The sequence below is a fragment of the Engraulis encrasicolus genome, chromosome 23, assembly GCF_034702125.1.
Source record: "Engraulis encrasicolus isolate BLACKSEA-1 chromosome 23, IST_EnEncr_1.0, whole genome shotgun sequence".
In the NCBI taxonomy this organism is placed as follows: domain Eukaryota; kingdom Metazoa; phylum Chordata; class Actinopteri; order Clupeiformes; family Engraulidae; genus Engraulis; species Engraulis encrasicolus.
The window spans coordinates 4,269,252-4,287,980 of NC_085879.1; the positions used below are offsets into that span (position 1 = coordinate 4,269,252).

Here is an 18,729-nt window from a genome sequence, read left to right on the forward strand (position 1 = left end):
AGCGCAAAAACTGTCTTGTGATGATGTGTGTTTGACTGGCTGCGCGTTGGGATTTGGTTTCAGAAGGCATGGCTTTATCCATCCTTGCCACCAACAAATTCCTTCATAAGTGTAGAGACAGACGTTGATCAATGGGATCTCATAATTTGTATCTCTTATATGCCTAGTTTTGACACCATTCGCCTTCCTTTTGTCTGATAGCTTCCCAATTCTCCACCGTCTACCAATGGCCAATCGTCAGGGTGGTCCATCTCTGGCCAACAACAGAGATTCTCTCTCTCTCTCTCTCTCTCTCTCTCTCTCTCTCTCTCTCTCTCTCTGAGTCCCCTGTGTGACCTTTTTTGTACTTCTTTGACTTTTGTGTTTTTAAATAAAACCAATTTTCCTGAACCATCAGCCTTTCCTGCGTTTTGGTTTCCTGCCCAATGAAAAACCTGACAAAACATGACAAAAATGACAAGCAAGTATTGAGCGCATGGAAAGGAACATACATTTCAAGTATGCTTTGCCAGCGTTAAACTGCATCAAACTGGCAAAGTGTGCTTGCGCGCTGTATAGCAAAAGCATCACTGCTTCATCACGAAAGAATCCATTGGTTTAAACTTCGACACAGCTTTTTCTGGCTTCGACCAGTAACAAACCAAGGGAGGCGGGTCAACCGTGCCGTTTGGGAACCGTTAATCGTTATGCATGAGGGCAGACCTAGTTTCGAACATAGATTTGAAAGTCGATGATAATCAGGCTAATGCAGTACAGTGATTACTTTTGAAATGCAATACTCCCAACACTGCAGACCAGGGGGGAGGCTATGCATCACACACATCTTTGTTATTGCACAACAGAGAATGTTTCTGACCAAGGTGCTGTCAAAAGGAAATCCATTGCCAGTGCTCATGTGCATTATGCAGATTTGATCAGATGTGATCAATTGTGTTCAATCACAAACACGGCTAATTGCATAAAGAATTCATCTATTTTCATTTAAAAAAATACCCTGGCCAAGTTTTGTCACAGTGAAGTGAAATCTGTCACAGCAGGCAGAACTGTATGGCCACTCACAAGACAAGGGGGATATAGCCTATCATAACATTTTGAAACTTAACTTTGGAGGAACTTTTTTTTTGTCTTTTTAGACTTTATTACAGGACCTTAGAGAGAGACAGGATATGCTTTTTGGATAGAGAGAACCTGGGTCGCCGGCATAGCAGCCCAGTGCCCTACCGTAAGAGCCACGGTAGGGTCTCCTTTGGAGGAACTTATGTGCGGACAATGAACACTGTGGTGACAATAATAATTGATAAATAATAATTAATTATGAATGTGGTGATGTATAATGCAGTAGAATACCGAAAGTATAAGCTTAAAAAGCATGGCATAATCAGAATAATATTTAGGCCTGACAACCCGTCTCTTATTTTCACATGAGCTCATTTATATGGGAATTATAACCTTTTTTCTACGCTTTTATTTTGAACACAGTCCGCTTGAAAGCCATACTGAAACAACCAAACAAAACGGATCTCATTGTCGCTGACTTCACACTGCAATGGTGACTGATCCGGAGAGATGAAGCTTCAACAAAACGCGCAAGTTTGTGCTTCTGCTGTATGAAGGTGAATTTGTGCGGGGGAATAGACTTTCATTTTACCATAGTAATACCAAATAGTAAGTTAAATGTTGTTTTATGAAGAAGAGCGAGCATGCAAAGTACTCTAAAGCCCGCCTCCTGTGCAGAAAAAGAAAGCGCTACTGCTACTACGGCGCGCGCGTATGGGTCTGGAAAAGGGTTCTGCTCATAGAACAGCGTTCGGAACCTCAAACGAAATGGGCACCGTTCAAATGAGCGATGGTTTATGAGTATGACCCAACAACTCTGACGAATCGCTTCCGTCCATGTCACTCACAAAAACGTAATGTTGTTACGGTGGCCAGATAGCGCAGCGCTCAGTATTCCCAGATTATCATCCATCGTCAACCTGTAGTTCTAGAATCTTTTTTTCTACAAGTAGTGCAGGATGACCTCAGTCACAGTGATGCCGTGATCGGGATGGGAATATAAGGTCTACCAGGTGAGCAGATGCCAGCTCGGACAACAATAAATGAATTGGATAAACAGCTAGGCTGGTGATGTTCTGGAAGCGCACTGTCTGAAATCTTAGGCTCATGTAGCCTACAGATACAGTTGCATGCACAGCAATCATACGTAGGCTACACCCCTGTTGAAAAGTAACATTTTGAACAATAAGTCAATAAGCACACAAGTTCAACACAACATCTGTCAAATTTACAACAGAAGGTCAACTTAATTGACATATTTTTCCATTTTTGTGAAATTATGCTGCTGCAAAAGTGAGTAGCCTACACCCCTATGTAAACTCTCATAGAAAGGATCATGATCTGCTTCAGTAGTCTCGGTAGGCCTACATGTTGACAAGCAAGTTTCTTTTGGTGATATTCAGCTTCCTACTGTTGCAACCACACAGCCCCAAACCATGTCACTCCCACTACCATGCTTGTCTTAAAGCATGGGGCACTTTTCTTTGTGAAGTTATCTTCAACACACCGCGCTCTTCCGTCTTGTTGGTGCTCTGACATAGCCTAATCAAGTACAGCCGTCTCCAAAAGTGTTGTCGCCTATCCATCTCTTTGGAATAACTGCTAATAACCTGACTTTCAATTAATCACTTGGCTTCAGACGTCATTCATATGAAAGCTACAACCCTCCCGAATGAAAACGTATGTACAAAAATTAATTTCATGCTCCAAAGAAAGATTGACCCTTTAATGAACAGACAGGGCAGATTTTCACAAGACAAAAGTTTTGTCGCCTATCGAACATAATGTGAAAATGAGCAGATAAGTCACTTCAAAACATTTCAAATACGCAGATCGGGTGTCATACTTAATCACTGAATCACTTACCTCTTTTAAAAAATCAACTTTGGCTTTAGGTGTATATTTAGGGTCATTGTAGTCCTGGAAAGCAACACAATGAAAAACAATGAAGATCAATGAGAGATGGTGACATATTCGCTATTCATAGAGCAATACATGTTTAACTTCATGATTTAATCGATGATAAAAACCCTTCAAACACCTGCAGCATGCATGCAGCTCCTCATAAGAGCTGTATCCCTACCATGTTTCACTTTATGCACCATTTTTCTTTTTTCATATTCTTCATCTCCAACACCATACAGTTTTGATGCTATCAGTTCTGAAATGATTGATCTTATGATCATGACTTCAGAGTATGAGACCCATTAGCTTTCATTTTGGTCAGAATTAGGCCTGACATACTCTTGGCTGGCTTTTTTGAGACAGGACAGTGGGAGATACTTCTGTGGTGTTAAAGGTGAAGAATCTGAAAAAAATACATGGTGCCTAAAGTCAAACATGGGAGGGATACAGCTCCTATGTGGAGCTGCATGCATGCTGCTGGTGTGTGAGGGCGTTTTTCATTTATTAAATCATGAAGTTGAAAATGTATTGCTCTATGAATAGCAAATATGTCACCATATCTCATTGACCTTCATTGTTGTTCTTTGTGTTGCTTTCCATGATTACCACGACCCTAAACATACACCTAAGGCCAAAGTTGATTTTCTGAAGAGGTGAGAGTGATTCAGTGATTAAGAATGACACCCGATCTGCGTATTTGAAGTGTTTTGAAGTGACTTATCTGCTCATTTTCACATTATGTTCGATAGACGACAAAACTTTTGTCTGTGTTCATTAAAGATTCAATCTTTCTTTGGTGCATGAAATTTATTTTTGCACATAAAACTTCATTCGGCAGGGTTGTAGCTTTCATATGAGTGACTTCTGAAGCCATGTGATTAATTGAAAGTCAGGTTATTAGCTGTCATTCCAAACAGATGGATAGGCGACAACATTTTTGGAGACGGCTGTAGTTAGGGAATGGATTGCACTCAGTTATTTCTTCTTTCTTTTTCTTTTCTTTTTATTCAAAGATTGCAGGCACAGACAGACATTTCGGCTGCAAGGGGACACTAATACAGTGCCCTCCATAATTATTGGCACCCCTGGTTGAGATGTGTTTTTTAGCTTCCAATTATTTTATTTTTTTTCTAAATAATATGGGACCTTAATGGAAAAAAAGAGAAAAATCCAACCTTCAATACAAGTGCATTTATTCAGTGGGGAAAAAATCCCACATAAAGAAATAATTATTTGACATCAAATAATGTGTGTCACAATTATTAGCACCCCTGGTGTTAATATTTTGTACAACCCCTTTTGCCAACAAAACAGCACCTAATCTTCTCCTATAATGTTTCACAAGATGGGAAAAGACAGAAAGAGGGATCTTCAGCCATTCCTCTTTGCAGAATCTCTCTAAATCATCCAGAGACCTGGGTCCTCTCCTCTGTACTCTCCTCTTCAGCTCACCCCACAGGTTCTCAATGGGGTTGAGGTCAGGGGACTGAGATGGCCATGGGAGGAGCTTGATTTTGTGTCTGGTGAACCATTTCTGTGTAGATTTGGCCATATGTTTAGGGTCATTGTCTTGCTGAAAGACCCAGTGACGACCCAGCTTCAGCTTTCGGGCAGAGGGCAACAGATTTTGATTTAAAATGTCCTGGTATTTCAAAGCATTCATGATGCCATGCACCCTAACAAGGTTCCCAGGGCCTTTGGAAGCGAAACAGCCCCACAGCATCACTGACCCACCCCCATACTTCACAGTGGGTATGAGGTGCTTTTCAGAATGCGCATCTTTCGTGGTACGCCAGACCCACTTAGAGTGTTTGTTGCCAAAAAGCTCAATCTTGGTCTCATCTGACCAAAGCACACGGTCCCAGTTGAAGCCCCAATACCGCTTGGCGAACTCCAGACGCTTGCGTTTATGATTGTGAGTGAGGAAAGGTTTTCTCCGTGCATGCCTCCCAAACAGCTTGTTGGCGTGTAGACAGCGCCTGATGGTTGATTTGGAGACTTTGTGACCCCAGGATGCTACCATTTGTTGTAATTCTGTAACAGTGAGCTTTGGAGATCTTTTGATTTCTCTTACCATCCTCATCACTGTGCGTGGTGGCAAAATAAACTTGGGTCCTCGTCCAGGCTTGTTTACCACTGTTCCAGTTGTTTTGAACTTCTTAATTATTCCTCTCACAGTGGATATGGGCAGCTGCAGTTGAGTGGCAATCTTCTTGTAGCCTCTGCCTGACCTGTGAAGGTCGACGCACATCTGCCTCACTTGTATGCTGTGTTCCTTTGTCTTTCCCATGTTTAAGAGTGGATAAGAGAAATGGCCTCGGTGTCACGTCATATTTGTACCCCAGGGAAACAGGAAGTGATGAATTACTAATTAAGTGTTCCTACATAATCTGGTAAACTTTGTAAACTACTGTAGAAATGACAGAAATGCTTCAATTATATTTATTTCCTGGGAATTGTTAAGGGTGCCAATAATTGTGGAACAGGTGATTTAATGAAAAATAATTATTTTTTTGTCAGGGATTTTTTTATTTTCTTACAATTCATTTGAGTTGAAGGCTACATTTTTCTACAATTTTCAGTGTGACAGTATTCTTCTGCAATAAACACTGAATTTATTTTAAGGCTTTTAACACATCTCAACCAGGGGTGCCAATAATTATGGAGGGCACTGTAAAGGCTCTTGCAGCTGAAACGTCTGTCTGTCCCTGCAATGTTTGAATAAAAAGAAAAGAAAAAGAAAGAAGAAAAAACTGTGTGTGATCCATTCCCTAAGCATTTTCTTTTTAGATGCTTGACACCATCTAAACCAAATTTGTTTATCATGGTCTCATCAAAGACAAAGACAAACAAACTAAGAATACTGGAACCATGTCACCAGACACAGGGACAAACAAATTAACCTTTAAATAGCTGAGAAAGCAGTAAAAGGCTGCCAAGTGGCACTATCACCCTTGCCACTTATAAACAGTTAATTACAAGATTTGTTTCAGATGGGTGTTAAGCATGTGTGGCGATAACCAAGTGAGTAGTACGAAGTCAAATGTGAGACGTGGTTTGGGGGTGCAAGAATGCTGCTGACATTGGTCATGACCCTCTATGTAATTTTACATCGGGGTGCTCAGTTTTGTTGCTAGAGGTTGAGAGATTAATGCCTTTGTTTTGAAGTATTTGGAGTGAACAGTACATTTTAACAGTTAATATAAGATTTACACTGAAGAGATGAAGGAATACTTCAAAGTAATTACTTAAAAATCTACAGAAGTGTGATGGGTGTTAGCCTGATTATCATCAACGTTCAAATCTCTTTGAGACTTGGTCTGACCAAGAGCATAACAATTAACATTTTTCCAAACGCCATGGTTGATCCACCTCTCTTGGTTTGCTACTGATTGTTTGCTTACCGACAAAGTGGGAGAAGTCTCCGTATTTTCGGGAACTCAGAAAGTACTTGCATTGCTATTGACCTGACTAGTTGCAACGCTGAAAGTGTTGCGTCACTAGGAGGGCACAGCCTGGCTAGATGGGTGTAGGCCTACTCACTTTTGTGATACACTGTATACACTAAAATGGAGTTACTGCTTCAAAACCTCAATGTAAGACCAGTCTATGCACTGATTTTCCACAGGGGTGTCCAAACTTTTGCATCCTAATTTTAAAAAACTAGTCACTTGTAGACTTGTTTGGCATCTGATCTCATCAGAGGTGTCAAAAGTAAAAGTAAAAAAAAGAAACACAGTTTCCTTCCAACACAGGCAAATTATCTAAGTGAAAAGTAGACCTGTGCTTGTCTTACATTTGTGGTGGGTTCTTGGTAGGTTTTAGTGTTTTTCAGTTTTTCAGTAACAACAGGTACAATGGAGTAAATGGTGTAACGCGCTATGTAATATCATGTGGTATTTTTGGACTTATACCATGAATTTACTTTTACTTTTGGCACCTCATGATTGACATCGTATCTCTTATTTTTCCAGTTCAGATATTACCTATGACCAGCGGATGCAGAGCCATGGAGAGCCTCTCGCAGCACAGCTCCTACCTACTGCAGCAGCTGCAGGAGCAGCGCATCCAGGGCATGCTGTGTGACTGCACCATCGTGGTGAAGGGCGTCTGCTTCAAAGCCCATAAGAATGTCCTAGCTGCATTCAGCTCCTATTTCAGGTACCACAACTACCAGTAGTTTTATCTTATCTACTTACAACTATTATCTTACTTACTTATGTACTTGTGTACTTTTGTATGTATTTATTTATATATGTACTTATTTCACATATTTACTCTTAGCATTTCATATCTTATGATGTATAGAACAATACGTTAACCACTTGGCTGTGAAGCAGTAATAACTAAAAAAAAACTTCAGTGTAAATTGGACCATTTTAAAACACTTACGAGCAACTATACAAGGTCCCAGGGGCGGAGTGGGAGGACTTTTCCCACCGGGAAAATTTTCCCCTTGGCGGCCCTTTTTACCCCCCCCCCCAAAAAAAAAAAAACGCGAACAACATGGTTCCCTTACCAAAAAGACAAAAAACACTAAATCTGCAGTCGTACTACATGTGGACATTAGTGTTGTCAAAATATCAACCTGAAACGAGACTGTATGAAGCTATGGGAGGGAGGTTTACCAACGTTCCACGCCAACTCTGTGCTAGTTAGCCTCTGTTACACTTACATCACGCTACTGTTCCATGAAAATGTGCACTGCACTGTCATTCAGTTTGTAGGCCTATTGAAATATCGTTTAAGGAAGACAGGATGAGTATGGGCACAACGTTTTGAGTGTGGGGAGTCTATGTCTATGGTGGGGATTTCTAGAAGAGTAGGCTATAGCTTACAAAAAGTCTGTCTACATTGTGCAACTAGACTGCCTGTGCAGTCGCCTTCGACTGCTTAAGGTATATCCCCGAAACGCGACGCTTCCAGTCCCCCATCATTCCTACAACTCCCGTCCACCATTTCGTAAACGTATATGATACATACAGACGTGACATGACGTGCATAGGCTTAAAACCAAACGACTATTGTGAAAATGAAGCAAAAAATGGGGCAAATGGTAATACTGTTTTAATGGTTCAGTGGATATACCACATTAGGTACAGTGTAATAACCAGTGTAACAATATTTACAGTATTTCTCAATTGGTTTTGTACACAAAACTCGAATCTCTCTCGCAATTTGCAAAACATCATATTCATTCTCAAAACAGCTTTAACAAATGGCAAAACACGGTGGATAACCTGCAAAACCGAGTCTCTTGCTCAAAACCCTAATTTGTCTTTCAAAAACCAAGTTTTTGTGTCAATAAACGTATCAGTGCCAGCAGAATGGTTAGTCATTGTGTCATAGTGTATGGACAAGCTAGTCAAATCAATGTCTCATGTTGTCAATTGAATAGTACACTCTTGAGGATCTTTTCTGAAGCGAAATGCTGTTTAGATTGGATGGGAAATGTTGTAAATTCAGTTTTATATTACATTGATCAGATAAGATTGAGATAGTTTCATGCATTCAGTGACAGCTTTTTTAAGTGATATGACAAAAGCAATTGATAATGTACGAAATCACTGAGAATTGTACACAGCCGTGGCATGGTGGACGAGAGCATTTGCTATATGCCGAAAACAATGAGAAACTGATTTGACCATGTGCACAGGTAACACCAGGAAGTCACAATTGAACAAAGACTTTTGAGAATCATTATTCTGTTATGAGAAATGTACAAAACCAATTGAGAAAAACTGTAATACAATGTAATTTTTTTACTTACATCATGTGTTTGTGCGTAAGTGGTATTACATGGTATTGCATATTGTTACACTGGTATTACACTATATTACATGGTATTGCATACTGTTACAGTCGTTATTACACTGTACCTGATATTGCATATTGTTACACTGGTATTACACTAGTATTACATGGTATTAAATATTGTTACATTGGTTATTACACTGTACCTAATATGGTAGATTCACTGAAATGGTGAACCATTAAAATAAGGTGTTACCGGGCAAATCAATCCACCCAGTCAGAAGTTATGGGCCAAATGAAAATTCCGCCATTTTGAAAGTGTTGTCTTCCATACTCGAATCAGTTCATGAACCTACCCTAGAGCATTCACACACAAAATCTGGGACAAATCCATCCACCCGGTCAGTAGTTATGGGCCAAACAATAATTCGGCCATCTTGAATTCAGCCATCTTGAAAGTGTTGACCTCCAAACTCGAATCAGTTCATGAACCTACCCTAGAGCATTCACACACCAAATCTGGGACAAATCCATCCACCCGGTCAGAAGTTATGGACCAAACAAAAATTCGGCCATCTTGAATTCAGCCATCTTGAAAGTGTTGACCTCCCAACTCGAAGCAGTTCATGAACCTACCCTAGAGCATTCACACACCAAATCTGGGACAAATCCATCCACCCGGTCAGAAGTTATGGACCAAACAAAAATTCGGCCATCTTGAATTCAGCCATCTTGAAAGTGTTGACCTCCAAACTCGAATCAGTTCATGAACCTGCCCTAGAGCTTTCACCCAAAAAATCTGGGACAAATCCAAACATCCGTTCAAAAGTTATCGCGTTAACACGAAAGACCTTACGCGGACGCGGACGCGGCGGTCGCGGACGCGGCGGCAGCGCACGCAAAACCATTACATCCCCGACGCTCCGCGTTTAATAAATAACGTATAATAAACCCACCATGCAGCAAATAAGCCAAACCTAGGCTACTTCAAAGCACAACCGTAAGTCAATAAAATTAATAACCAAACGGTGTAGGCCTACCTTAAAACGCTGTCTTCGTCGCAGCAAATGTCTTTGTTACTCCACTTTAATCCACAGTTTACCCAGCACTGCTCACATCAGAATCTTGTGTGGTAATTATTTTGTTCCATTTCTTCAGAAATTACATAGGCTACATCCTAAATGTGCCACATATAAATATATGTATGATAATAATATTATTTTGACTATAAGGAGATATACCGGTAGTTCTAACAAATGAATGCCATCAAGACAAAACACTACTTCTGTGGTGTATTCCTAGCTGCAGTTCACTTCCGTACCACTTGGTGGAGTCTGTTCGTAACGCAAGTCAATAACCAGAGAACAAGTGAATCTGGACTGGCAGACTGTAAACTGTAACAGTCATGTGGAAATCGGAAAATAAATCATAACTTATTAATATTTCCATCCTTTGGTAACCAATCTAAATATCACAGGTTCTTCAAAGACTGAAAACGAAACTGTGTTACTAAGATCTAGTAAACTTCCGCGATCTACGGCCTAAAATTATCAGTAGAGAAGGGGTGTGGCCAATTTTCTGTTTGACACCGTCATTGAGGTATTGCCGTCAGGTACACGGTATATATACTGGCAAGTCAATAGTGTTTGAATACCTAGAAGTGGAAATTGGCAAAATAGCCTTCATAGGGAATCATGTGAAACTTTAGGGCCGGCTGAAAAACATAATATTGCCGCTATATTCCGTTTCACGGCCACGGCCCACCGGGACAGGTCCCCGATCTCCCGATGGCCACTCTGCGCCTTCAAGGTCCACAGATGTTGCATACAAACCCTCCAAAAGGCACACTGTCATCTGACTCACTCCATGATGATGCTTGCAGACTGCAGCAACTGATTTTAGAATTGGTTTAATTCTTTTTGAATAGCCTTGCACAATGCTTGCATAGCAGTTTACCTACCTTATGGGATCGTCCAAGTTTGTTGTGTGTTCGTCTGTCTGTTTGCATGTCCATTTGTTCGTTCGCTGCTGTATGCACGGCCTGCCACAAGGAGCTGCCAAGGAGCTTATGTGCTCGTCCAAGTTTGTTGGTGTTCGCGGAGGTGCGCTCTCTGAGTGCTTTTCTAGTTCCTATTAAGTCTTGCTTGGAAGATTTTCTCATGTGTATTCTTTCTCTTATCTTGCAGGTCTCTTTTCCAGAACGCCACCAGTCAAAGAAATGATGTTTTCCATTTAGTAATTCAAGATGTAGGTGGAATCGGGCAAGTGTTGGACTACATGTACACGTCTCATCTGGAGTTAAATGATGATAACGTTCAGCCTTTACAGGACGTGGCCCAGTATCTGCAGGTGCCCAGCATTCTGAGCATGTGCACTGGGTTCTCTTCTGCTTCCGTTGTTGATGCCTCAGCAGCCTGTTTGCCGATAAGCCAGGAAGAGCAGTGCATGCTGGGAGCTAGTCTTCACACCGAGAGCGACGATCCCACGGAAACCCTGAAGCCCCTGAACAGTTCCAATGGGGAAGATACTACATCCAAAGAAGACTCACAAGTTGAAGGAAATTTGGTCTCTAATATGAATTCAACTATAACTGGTCCGCCCATGCATGGCTACAAGTTGCGAAATTTTTATAGCAAACTGTATTTCAAGCAGTCTGCACAGAAAAGCTCCTCCTCAGTTGTGCAAAGTCAGAATGAACTTTCAGTGGACAGAATGTCCACTGAAAGCTCCGTAGGCAACAATTCTACCACTGCTGGCCAAAACACTGTCATGCAAACGAGTGTGAATACATCAACGCCAACTTGTGAAGCTACCAGGTCTGCAGAATCTGACTCCATGTCCCATCTGTCCATGACAGTGCGGCCCAAGAAGGCCGTGTATCTGAAAAAATACAACTATCTGTGCTCTGAGGGAACTGGGGTGAGCATGCCCGTTGCAGAGAGTCCATTTTTTGGCCAGTGTACAAACGAAGGTACGCAGGAGGAACAAAACGACCTGGCTGATAGCTTGGCGGCTGAGACTCAAAAGTTAGAAGACTCGGGGTCGGATAAAATTGAGCAAGCGTCCACACTTCTTAAATCGAGTGTTGTGGAGACTTGCTCCGGGTCAAGTGGGAATCCACCAGACAAAACGGAAAATAGCAGTTACTGTTGTGAAATATGTAGGAAAACTTTTAAACACCCAAGCAACCTGGAGCTCCACAAGCGCTCACATACAGGTATGTTGTGACAATAATCAACATTTTATTAGTGTCGAGACCCTTTTTGGGTGTGGACTGTTTTTTTGGCTGTGTATTCTGTCCACTAGTATTGATAATGACTGGCTGTTTTTTTTCTTTTTGTACTGAACAGGTGAGAAACCATTCCAGTGCAATATTTGTGGGAAGAATTTTTCACAGGTATGAAGTGTTCAGTCAAAGTAACCATACTATAACCTTTGTTTTCAATTGTGTGTTAAGAGACACCTAGCCCATACATAACCAATCAATAGTGACAATGTGTGAGACTGGATAATTGGACTTCAAAAATCATCTATACAGTTTTCAGTGGTCAAGATACATCATTACATTCAGTTTTTTCTTACCATGTTTTTTTTTTAATTCTTGCAGTCTGGTAATTTGCAGACACATTTACGACGGCACTCAGGAGAAAAACCATACATATGTGAACTCTGTGGGAAAAGGTACTGAAAAGAATGTAAATGGTCTTACCCTTACATTTTCAATTAACAGGCTGTAATATACAAACCGATTCCAAAGAAAGTTGGGACACTTTGTATTTAATGGGGAACCAGAGGGGCCAAGTAGCTCATTGGCATTTAATTTGTAAAGCACCAGTGCAATTATCCTGCCAAATGTGAAATAATGAAATATCCTTGAAACTGCATTGGATGGAAAGAGAAAGTCGAAACCCTCTCTCATTTAGACTCGAAGGCATGAGTTGTCTTTATTAACTTAAGAGACTAAATAACATGGTGGTGCGCATCAACAGAATAAAGCACTATTTACCCACATCAAGTAATCAGCAACAAAATGTCTCAAAGCTGCACTGTGTAGAATAGTGGCCAGAGTTAGTATTGCAACTATGCTGCTCATTGAAACTGTGCTCTCTCTTTTCATGAATGTTACTAAATAATTAACAAAAAATTACTAGTATGACCGTAGTACACTATTTTGTGCTAAAATGTCTATTTCTGGAAATGCAAAATGGCAGACAATGGAGTCTGTATGGAAAGTGCAATTTATCCCCTCATAATGAATTCTTAGAATTTGATGATGGTGGTAAGTGATGACCATATTTCTTTTTTTCCTGATAGTTTTGCTGCCTCTGGAGACGTTCAGCGTCACATAGTGATCCATACAGGAGAGAAGCCCCATTTGTGTGATGTTTGTGGACGGGGTAAGTGGCTTGCTGTGTATGTTCATACATTCACACATCCAAAAAAATGTAATGGATATCAAAAACATATAGTTCAGTGTGTCATTTCAGTAGTTAACTTCTAATATACTGCCCACAAATGTCTAGTCTGGTTCTCGCCAGACCTCTGTGTAGTTCTGCACAGCTCTTCCGGTCACACATACGCACACACTCAGGTCTGGACTCCACAGAATCTCTCTGTCCTGAAACTTTCCGAAGCGCTTATTGTTTCAACAACAATGGCAGCTCCCATCAAGGAATAATGCAACAGATTACTGACTATATTGATTTTGAATAGAGAATGGTTTTGAAGGAATTTGGTGGTGCCGAGGACAGACATGGTAGATAAAGCCATGCCTCTCCCTGTGCTCACCCAAACCATGTAAGTGCCACTCGCGAAGCTGTGCAGGTCTGGCAAAAGTCAGGCTAGCATATTTAATCTTTTTCATGAATTTGGTCTTTGGTGCATTTCTCAAAAGAGAAGTTGTTAGCCTGTTAGCAACTTCTGTAGTTGCCAATGGGAGAATGCATTGAAAATAACAAAGTAGCTAATGTAGTAAGCAACTTCAGTTTTGAGAAATGCACCCCTGACTTGGCCAGTGTGTATACAGTATGTCTATAGCTGGCTGCACATTATTAGACTCTTTCGCGACGTGCCAGTCCAATAGAAAGTCTGTTCAGATATTCAGGGTCAGATAGAGGCTGAAAGCTTGGGGCTTTGAAATTGCCACCAAATGTCAAAGCTGAGAAAGTGAGGATGGCAGAACTAAACTTTTTTTTTAAAAAGAAATCGCTGAAGAAATGGATCGCTATAACTTTAACTGTCAGATGGAGCCAAGTCATGCATTCCAGCTATTGCACGCTCATGTGAATGATGATGAAGCCCATCAACAACATTTCCCCACATTAAGTAATATACATACAGGGAGTATTCCGATTTCAACAGAAGGATCAAACATAGTTGTACTTAAATATCATTTGCAGATCACACGGTTGGTTGTAACATGGATAACTGTGTGCTCGGAGTCGGAAAGGGTGTGTACTAATGGTGCATTCCCCGGCGGTGGGAGATAGGATGTTTCTGACCTCCTACTAGCTGAAATGCATTGGAATGTCTGTTGAAGTGGAATGTTAAAGTTCCAAGCTGGGGCCACATCGACGTAGCCCAACTTGCATGATGTGTGCCTAAAACTGCGTAGCCTATGCAACCTCATGCTGTACGACCGAGTCCACATACTTGATTCAGGACGACCAGAACACTTCACACGATATTTGAGGCATCAGCTGGGGACCAGGTAGCCAACGGGGCTCTCAGTAATGTTTTCCACCATTGTTAAACTCTACTGCGAACTCAATGTGGAAGTTCGAAGATCACCCATCGCGTTTTTGTCAATATTGCATCGCACTCACGCGTCTGTGTATATTGTGTCAGGTGTTCAGTGTACGTGCACGAGATGTGGCCGCGCACATGTATGCTGCAGAAAGCATGTCCAGGGCCTAAGTGATCAAGAGAACTAGGAAAAACAAGCAGTGACTAATAAATGTACATAATAAATGTATTATTTTATTGTGCAGATGAAGTTGAAAGTTTCTCTGGGAACGCAGAGGTCTAGCAGGCACTTTTCCTTGTTATAATTCCTAGTGGTGTGCTCCCAGACAGGGCTTTGTGGACATGCATACTGTATGGGCTGTATTCTACCAGCCAAGTCTCGCACAAGCAAGGGCATAGCTGACAGGGGTAGTCAATATTCATGACAATGGTGAAATTTGTGAATCAGCTGCATACATTCTGTAAATGAACCGCTACAAATCTCCATACCAATGACTACACATCATCTGAAAGACAGCATTCACTAGCAAGGCAGCCGCTGTTTGTACGGTCTATCAGCTCATCCTATCTCAGAACAATCTTTTTTTGACTACAGGGTTCAGTAACTTCAGCAACTTAAAAGAACACAAAAGGACACACTCCACAGATCAAGCATTTACCTGTGACCAGTGTGGCAAGACTTTCAACATGAGCAGGAAGTTGCAGAGACATAAAATTTGTCACACCGGGGACAGACATCACAGCTGCCAAACTTGCGGTAAGAAATCTTGGGAAAACAATCTTTCATATTTTAATATTGGCGTGCCGTGGTGTGTTGGTACAAAAATAAATTTGTTTTTCTGCTCACAGGCAAGCGGTTTGGGAGCGCGGGTGACCTACAGCGCCACATCCGCTCGCACTCGGGTGAAAAGCCCTACTCGTGTGAAATGTGTGGCAAATCTTTCACGCGCTCCTCTGTTCTCCGCCGCCACCACAGCATCCACTGCAAATCCTTCAAAGAAACCACTCTCAGCTCAGACAGGAAGGAGACACAGCAAGCAAACAAATCACCGCTTTCCAACCCAACAATGTCTAAAGCCACCAGAACCCCAGACCAATGTTTTGGTTTCTGTCCTCAGCAGCAGCACCTTGAACCCAGATCTGGCACAGAACTCAATAGTGGCTCTTCCATGGTTGTGGAATTGCAGCATGCTGTACCCAACAACCACATTTTTATTTCTAATCTGGGTAGAGGCGCTTACACTGGCCTCCACTCGAAAATCCTGCGGACCGTGCCAATTGAGGTCTCTATTGCCCCCTGTCCAGGTAGTCATGCGCCCTCTGCCAGTTTTGCCAAGGCTCCTGCCACCTTGGCCACTCTCTCTGCCAGTAGTCAGAGCACAGGCGCTCTCGCCAAGAGCAGTGAGCACATTTTCCCGGTGTAATTTTGAAAGCAGGACATTTCCAGATGAAGGGTTGAGAACGCCCAGCGAAGCTGCCCGTTTTCTCCTCTGTTTCCTTCGCCCGCTGGGTGGGCAAGATGTTCTCCCCTCCCGTATACTCTACCCGCTGGTCGTATGGTGCCAATCACTGCCAGCGGGTGAAGGAAACGGAGGGGAAAACAAGCAGCATCCCTGGGCGCCGGGCCAGATGGGCCAACTGGATCCATGCAATTCTATCAGGTATCCCAAGCAAGCTCACTCACTGACACACAACTCATTCAAAACTTGGCAGCATGAATTATCACCGGCATAAAATCCTCCCAGCACATTACACCTATCCTGCGTCAACTGCACTGGCTTCTAAAATCTCAAAGGATTGACTTTCAAATACTTCTTTTATGAGGACCATCACATATATGAGCCACAAGGCTAGCTGTCACAGGTGTAAGCATGAGTACTGTTACCAACACAATTTGCAATACAACTTGCTGTCTCTCATGAGGAAGTCAGCTTTCAGATTTGATGCCCCGGATGGAGTGCCACACTTAAAGTGATACTGTCCCATTTTTGGAAATATTTTACACCTCCCCTTGAGTTAAGTATTACCGTCTCCTGTACTTTCAACTGTTCTCTGGGTATGGCAGTGCAAATTTTACCTCCAAGCTAGCAGTTAACATTGAGTCCTATGAGACCAGAAGAAAATTTGCACTACCATACCAAGAGAACAATTGAAAGTACAGGAGAACAGTAAAAGCATATTACTTAACTCAAGGGGAGGTGTAAAATAAGGTTATTTTAAAAAATGGGACAGTATCACTTTTAACCCTTAAATCGGAACACTCCTTTCTTGTGATCATATTAATCACTAACATTTTAATCAACAATTGCAAGTCTCTTGCTTGGCAATTGGCAGACTATAGTATTATAACAACCGTTGTTCAATGTCACATGGGGTTTCTCAGGCTAGCAAGTCTACCACTCAGAAATGTTGGTAACACTTTACTTAACATGTTCCTGCATAACACATTCATAGCAGCTGTTAAACACCTTGCCTGAAGCATTCATGACTGCATCATTAGACGTTCAAACCAAAACTTTCCTGAGCATTGAAGACGAAAGGATCAACTTGTCAAAATTAAAGTTAATCAAAGCAGCATTGCAGGTTTTGTTTTGAACCCTTCCTGATCGCAACCGATCAAGGTCCATGATTTAGTCCAGTGCCAGGGACAGAACATTTGAATATTTGCTTGACCATATTCTGTCCCAGCCACTGTGGAGTATATCATTTACCCAGATTGGTTGTGATCAGGAAAGGTTCAGAACAAAGAAGCAATGTGGCTGTTCCTTTGTAGCCAAGTAAACTTAGTAAACGAGTGGGTCTAGCCTCGGACAAGGCCCCAGGCCCTGAAACTGGCAGACCAATTACAATGCAGGAGCTTTGTTTTGAATCTTTGAATGCAAAGCAGACTGGGTTTTTAGGGAGTGGCGACAAAGCGTTGGCCAATAGGCACAGACATGGTTTGAAAAACAAAGGTTTGTTCCCATCAACAATCTTCCAATGTCTCATTGATCAGACTAGATCAGACTATTGGCCAGACTAAATATTCACATTCAATCACATTTAGTCTGGCTAGACTTGTTTGTGGTTTATGCCCAAAGTTGGGCGGTAGGCGTAAGTAAGTAGGTTAGTCTGGCGTACTAGGCTTGTTCCCTTGTCTTCCATTTTTATGAAATGTTTGGTATGAATGTATTATGGAACAGTCATAAATCCTTCATGCAAAGTGCATAACAGCTGCTATGAATGCGTTATGCAGGAACATGTCAATTAAAGTGTAAGCGAAATGTTTTTTCTTGTTTTTAATGTATTTATTATATATAGGCTATATGCATTTTTCAATGCATATCCATATTTTATTATTGGGTGTATGTATTGGTGTATATGTATTGTTTTTCTGTTATGTTATTGTATTCCATGCTTATTTGGTTTTATGTCTATTGATTTGATTTTCTAGGAATGTGTTGAACACATTAATTGTATCTCAGCCGTATGGAAAAAAAGAGGACCGCCATCAATTGCATTCTCTAGAATTTATATACAGGTTTACATTCCAACGCCATATGGTGTTCACAGTACAGTGTGAAATGAACAAATTTCATTTGGCATCAAATGCACAGCATCAATAAACTGAGGCCAGATGGAGTATGAATCAACGGCTGCATTGATGGCATTTCTGTCAAGTTTAACGCCTACACAACCACCAGCAGTACTGTGTTGATTGGGGGGGATAGTACCTATGCTTGGGTTGGGCTTTGGTCTTTTTTAATCTGTAATTCTCATCATGTAATAAATCATGAATACTCATCTGGTTCAACCGCAACGTCAAGTCGTTTTTCTCATTTATTTACACATTGTTAGATTTGCATGTACATATTGGTACATTTATCCGTGTGTGTGTGTGTGTGTGTGAGTGAGTGAATACCCTGGCCAATAAAATGTAAAATTACAAGATAGAAGTAGTCTTACACACTATGTGATTGTAGGCCTATAATAATAATACACTGCTTGTCGTGTATGCTTTGGGTTTTAATAACTGCATTTTAACTTGCGGCAGAGATATAGTCATTCCTAGCATCAATATTGCAGACCTGAATTTAGATTCTAAACATTTTGGGCAAAATAGTTTAATAGTCAAAGATGTAAGTAAATCTCGGTCAATATCGGCTGGTGATATTAATGCTGTACATTCACAAAAGATATTTTTACGGTATTTATATTTACCACCACCATCAGTATTCATAATGACCTTGATAAACACTTTTCATAGCGCATGTGAATAGGTGGGTCTTC

The 18,729-nt window shown here is 41.3% G+C and overlaps 1 protein-coding gene across 1 annotated transcript; it reads left to right on the forward strand.

The window, feature by feature from the left end:
- The first annotated feature begins 1,534 nt into the window (after positions 1–1,534).
- zbtb49 (zinc finger and BTB domain containing 49) lies at positions 1,535–16,615 on the forward strand. Its single transcript, XM_063190580.1, has 8 exons — positions 1,535–1,613; positions 6,936–7,122; positions 10,902–11,932; positions 12,066–12,112; positions 12,323–12,396; positions 13,030–13,112; positions 15,056–15,217; positions 15,310–16,615. The coding sequence occupies exons 2-8, from the start codon at positions 6,950–6,952 to the stop codon at positions 15,882–15,884; spliced, it is 2,145 nt and encodes a 714-aa protein (XP_063046650.1). The 5' UTR covers positions 1,535–1,613; positions 6,936–6,949; the 3' UTR covers positions 15,885–16,615.
- The last annotated feature ends 2,114 nt before the right edge of the window (positions 16,616–18,729 follow it).

Bases quoted from the DNA above. Each gene is read 5' to 3' on its own strand.
- zbtb49 (XM_063190580.1), top strand. From the start codon at position 6,950: ATGACCAGCGGATGCAGAGCCATGGAGAGCCTCTCGCAGCACAGCTCC. The intron at 7,123-10,901 runs GTACCACAACTA...CTTATCTTGCAG, and splicing joins GCATTCAGCTCCTATTTCAG to GTCTCTTTTCCAGAACGCCA. The intron at 11,933-12,065 runs GTATGTTGTGAC...TGTACTGAACAG, and splicing joins CCACAAGCGCTCACATACAG to GTGAGAAACCATTCCAGTGC.